We start from the raw sequence: 5,259 nt of genomic DNA on the forward strand, positions 1-5,259 counted from the left end.
CACTTGAACCTGGGAGGTGGAGGTTGCAGTGAGCCAAGATTGTGCCACTGCACTCCAGCCTGGGAGACAGAGCAAGGTTCTGTCTCAAAGAAAAAAAGAAAATACAAAAATTAATGCAAAAAGAAGGGATATATTACTTTTGTTTCTCTAGTATACCATATAACCCCTTGGGAAGCCCACATTTCATTTAAAACAACAGTTAAAACTTACTAAAACCTACATCAATATGTAGATGCATTATACAATTTGAAATACAACTTCTTAAATCCTTTATTTGGGCACTGCCACTAACAAAACATTCATCTACGGGTGATGAAACTGTGACTGAAAAGACCACCACACATATACGCTGACCTGGTATTTCAGTATTATGCTTGAAATCCCTACAACACACACACAGAAACCCCTTAAATTTCACAATCAGAAAATTGAATGAAATTAAATTATTAAAAAATAATAAACCTACTTGTACAAATAACAAAGCACCAAATTTATTATTAATCATACTAAAACACTGTTTCCAAGTCCCTATTTTTTCTTAAATTAAAGCAGCTCCAATGGAGTCTAACACATTTAAATGTTGTATTTATTATATGACACACTGCACCGAATTACGAAAAAAAAACTGAAATTACTAAGGGCTCTGGATCTTAGCTAACTCAATTCTGCAAATAATAATACGGTAAAATTTTAAAATGATAACTAAGCTATTCTTTATAACACAACCTGACGTTATAAAAATATGGACAAGGTAACTAATTTTTCTTCACATTTTACTCTTCCTAAACCCAGAAAATACACACCTGCTCTCAAAACATCTTATCAGGGCCAGGTGCGCTGACTCACGCCTGTAATCCCACCACTTTAGGAGGCTGAGGCGGGTGGATCACTGGAGGTCAGGAGTTCGAGACCAGCTGGCCAACATGGTAAAACCCCATCTCTACTAAAAATACAGAAATTAGCTGGGCGTGGTGGTGGGCACCTATAATCCCAGCTACTCAGAAGGTTGAGGTGGGAGAATCGCTTGAACCCAGGAGGTGAAGGTTACAGTGAGCCACGGTCGCACGATTGCACGATCTTGGGCGACAAGAGCAAAACTCCATCTCAAAAAAAAAAAAAAAAAAAGAAATCTTATTGGAAGACCAGGAACCTATAGTGAGATAGTTCAGTACTCAAGTTAGTCTAAACAGGATTGCAAAGTTGCTTTACTAAGAAATATTTGAGTATTTCACTTACCTCTGTTTCCATACATTGTGAATATCCCAATTTACCTGTAATAAAAATGAAAAGGATTACTTTCAAAGGATTTCAGCTGTTTTCAAATCATTGATAAAAATATTTGAGCTTCTCTGGCTATGGTTTTATTATGTCTATGAGAATATGCAAATGAAAGATGCTAGAATGACCAAATATCCCTGAAGGTCCTAGTTAGAGATTTAAGTTTAAATAGGCCCATTAAAAAATAACAAAGAAAACAGTGAGAAAAACATGGTTAATTGTAATATAATCTAAGACATATATACGTATTTCATACAGATATATAAATCAATCAAATAAAAACATTTGAAAGTCTTGCTTTCTTTTAAAAAACACCTTAAAACACTTTAAAGGTATTTTAAGTATGCCTTGGGAAATCTTACAAGACTCCTAGGCTTTTCTCCAAATACATTTCCAGTTTAAAGATACAGTGACCATTTCCATCAAAAGAAAAACGTTTAAACTCATATTTTCTTTAATATATGACTGATTTTCTTTAATATATGACTGTTTTTCTTTAATACATGATTAGGCAAAACCATACAATTAATTTAGTAATTTTTCCAACAGAGGTTCACCTAAAGAATAATGAGAACTGAACAATATTTGGCTGCACCAACATTAGTATTTTTCTCCATCACTGACACATAATACCAGAGAACATGAACAAATAATATATTTCTGTCAATGTCGCTGACTAAAACATACTTTTTAAACAAAAACAGCTATTTTAAAGAATCACTTATTAAATAGTTTTAACAAAAAGAACAAATAACACAATTACACTGGGTATTAAAAAACTGTTTTTTTTTTTTTTTTTTTGAGATGGAGTCTCACTCTTGTCACCCAGGCTGGAGTGTAGTGGCGTGATTTTGACTCACTGCAACCTCCCACTCCCGAGTTCAAGCAATTCTCCCACCTCGGCCTCCTAAGTACTGGGACTACAGGCAACCGCCACCATGCCCCGCTAATTTTTGTATTTTTAGTAAAGATGGGGTTTCGCCATGTTGGCCAGGCTGGTCTTGAACTCCTGACCTCAAGTGATCTGCTTGCCTTGGTCTCCCAAAGTGCTGGGATTACAGGTGTGAGTCACCATGCCCGGTCAGTACTAGAAAATTTAATTTCCTCAGAATACACTTAGATTGCACTGACCTAAATTCAAATATGCATTTAGCTCTATACCTTTCTCTCCACCCAATACTATCCTCCCACTTCTTCCTCTCCCCAGTGTTTACCCTCACACCTAGCCCACAGTGGTTATTCTATCAGCCTTGTTATTTTTTTAGTGCTTAACTAGAATTTGAACACCTTAGAATCTATTATGACATCACAAAAGAAAAATCACAAACAACAGCTTTTGTATGCCTCCCAATTCTTAAAATAAAAAATAAAATTGAAACTACAATTTATTTGAAATGAGTTGGTTCAAAAAACCAAAAATGAAAACATAAAAGAAGACAAACCACAACTCCTTATCTCTTAATGATCCTAATGAGAAACCCTGGCTGAAATGGAGACCAGAAAATAAGGGGCCTAAGGTTCTATGAATTAAATTAAAAATTATATATAAGCAATAAAGACTACATGAACATATATATAAAATGAGCTTACTATCTAAGGGTTTATATAATAGGGTTTGATAAGTGTAAGACTGTTATTGTACTTATATATTTATTTATTGCCATGTAAAACTCTATATTCAATAGTGATTTATAACATATATTTTATTTATTTATACATATGATTGTTTGTTCAGACCATTAATGCTTTTGGTAGTTAAGTAGACTTAACTCCCATAAAATTGGTAATTAACTTTACTCAACAAAGTACTACAGGACAGAAACAGCTCAAGGAAGGGTAAAGACTGTCTTTCAGTAAACATTTTCTGAGAGCCTACTCTGCATAGCGGGGAAGAGAGGGAGGGAGGAAGAGAGGAGCACTCAGGCAAACGGGAACAGAGAGTGGCCTCTTCAAGAGTACATGAGTTGGCCGAGTGTGGTGGCTCCTGCCTGCAATCCCAGCACTTCGGGAGGCAGAGGCGGGCGGATCATGAGGTCAGGAGATCAAGACCATCCTGGCTAACACAGTGAAACCCCATCTCTATTAAAAATACAAAAAATTAGTTGGGTGTGGTGGCGGGTGCCTGTAGTCCCAGCTACTTGGGAGGCTGAGGCAGGAGAATGGCGTGAACCCGGGAGGCAGAGCTTGCAGTGAGCCAAGATCGCGCCACTGCACTCCAGCCTGGGCAACAGAGTGAGACTCCGTCTCAAAAAAAAAAAAAAAAGGAGAAGATGAGTTTACATCTTCAGTAGGATATATTCTGAAGATAAAGAGAATTACAAAGAAATCTAAAATTTTTCATAGTTCGTTTCTTGTTGGTAGTATAAAAATCTGAAACTATTTTAATGTATTGCAGCAATGAGCACATGAGTAAATACACTGATATTGCTATGGGAGAAGGAACATACAAACCTAACGTGAGGAGAAGAAGAAAAGGAGCTCTGTGGCGGCAAACCGTAACTAGAGATATTGCACAACATCAAAACATTTCCTAGCTCTGCCCACCAAAAGTGGGAGAAGCCCATGGGGCACGCCAAGCCCATTCCCCCTCAACAGAATCAGGATTCCTTGGGAAACTGGCTGACTTCAGGGCTGGGACAGGGAAATTACAAGACAAGCCTGGAACATCTTTTTGTACCAGAAAACAAGGAAGTGCTTAAAAAGAACGATAGAGGGGTGTCAAAGGGGCACAAGAGTCTATAAAATAAGACTGTTTTCAATGACCTGCATTATAAAACTGAAAATGCTGTAAAAGTGCTAAAACTTTTTGTGAGAATGCAACAGCTCCTGGTCATTCAATTTGAACTGGTGAGTAACTCACGGTAATATGAAAAGGCTGTAAGGACAAAGTATTTGACCACCTACACAGCTATGCCATCCAAATTCCTGCTCAAAAGCTAACCTAGGAATCCAAAACTCCCAATCACATGACATCGGAGCTTAAAGGAATCTTGGAAATGATCTTGCACAATCCATTCATTTTATAGGTGAGTCATCTGGCCGGGTGTGGTGTCTTGTGCCTGTAATCCCAGCACTTTGGGAGGCTGAGGTGGGAGGACCATTTGAGCTCAGGAGTTTGAGACCAGCCTGGGTAACACAGTGAGACCCAGTTTCTATCAAAAATAAAAAATTAGCCAGGCATGTTGGCACAAGCCTGTAGTCACAGCTACTCAGGAAGCTGAGGAAGGAGGATCACTTGAGCCCAGGAGGTCCAGGCTGCAGTGAGCTGTGATAGTGCCACGGCACTCCAGAACGGGTGACAGAACAAGGTCTTGCCTCAGAAACCATTAATTAATTAATTAAAAACAGATGAGTAATCTGAGAGCTCAAGGAGTCAAACGACTTGCACGTAATGACACGGAGTTGGTGACAGAGTGAAGAGCACAATCTAAGGCTCCTGATTCCTCCTCATGTACGTTGGTGTGGTTTTCTTACTCTAATCCTCTTGATACGATTTGGTTCTATGTCCCCACCCAAATCTCATGTTCAATTGTAATTCGCAATGTTGGAGGTGGGGCCTGGTGGGAAGTGATTAGATCATGAGGATGGTTTCTAATGATGTAGCACCATCCCCCTAGTGCTGTCCTGTGATAGTGAGTTATCATGAGATCTGGTTGTTTCAAAGTCTGTAGCACCCCCCTCTTTCCCTCTCTCTTCCTCCTGCTCCAGCCATCCAGGACGTGCTGGCTTCCCCTTCGCCTTTTGCCATGATTGTAAGTTTTCTGAGGCCTCCTCAGCCATGCTTCCTGTACAGCCTGCAGAACAGTGAGCCAATTAAACCTCTTTTCTTTATAAATTACCCAGTCGCAGGTAGTTCTTTATAGCAATGCAAGAATCGACTAATACATCTCCATTCCCACTTCCAGTGGTGGTTGGGATTGACAGGGACTGCAGGGTACTGTCCAGGCTAACTACTGTTTCCACTGTTTCTGAGGAATGGGG

The 5,259-nt window shown here is 39.0% G+C and overlaps 1 protein-coding gene across 3 annotated transcripts in view; it reads right to left on the minus strand.

Moving 5' to 3' along the window:
• Positions 1–5,259, minus strand: part of SPIRE1 (spire-type actin nucleation factor 1) — a 220,503-nt gene that overhangs the window by 192,129 nt on the left and 23,115 nt on the right. For all 3 annotated transcript variants that reach the window (XM_011936632.1, XM_011936633.1, XM_011936631.1), the window contains one exon: positions 1,237–1,271. In XM_011936632.1, the coding sequence (XP_011792022.1) occupies positions 1,237–1,248 (12 nt within the window). In that variant the 5' untranslated portion in view covers positions 1,249–1,271. The remainder of the gene's footprint in view (positions 1–1,236; positions 1,272–5,259) is intronic.

This window comes from Colobus angolensis, unplaced genomic scaffold (assembly GCF_000951035.1).
Source record: "Colobus angolensis palliatus isolate OR3802 unplaced genomic scaffold, Cang.pa_1.0 Scaffold155, whole genome shotgun sequence".
Classification (NCBI taxonomy): Eukaryota; Metazoa; Chordata; class Mammalia; order Primates; family Cercopithecidae; genus Colobus; species Colobus angolensis.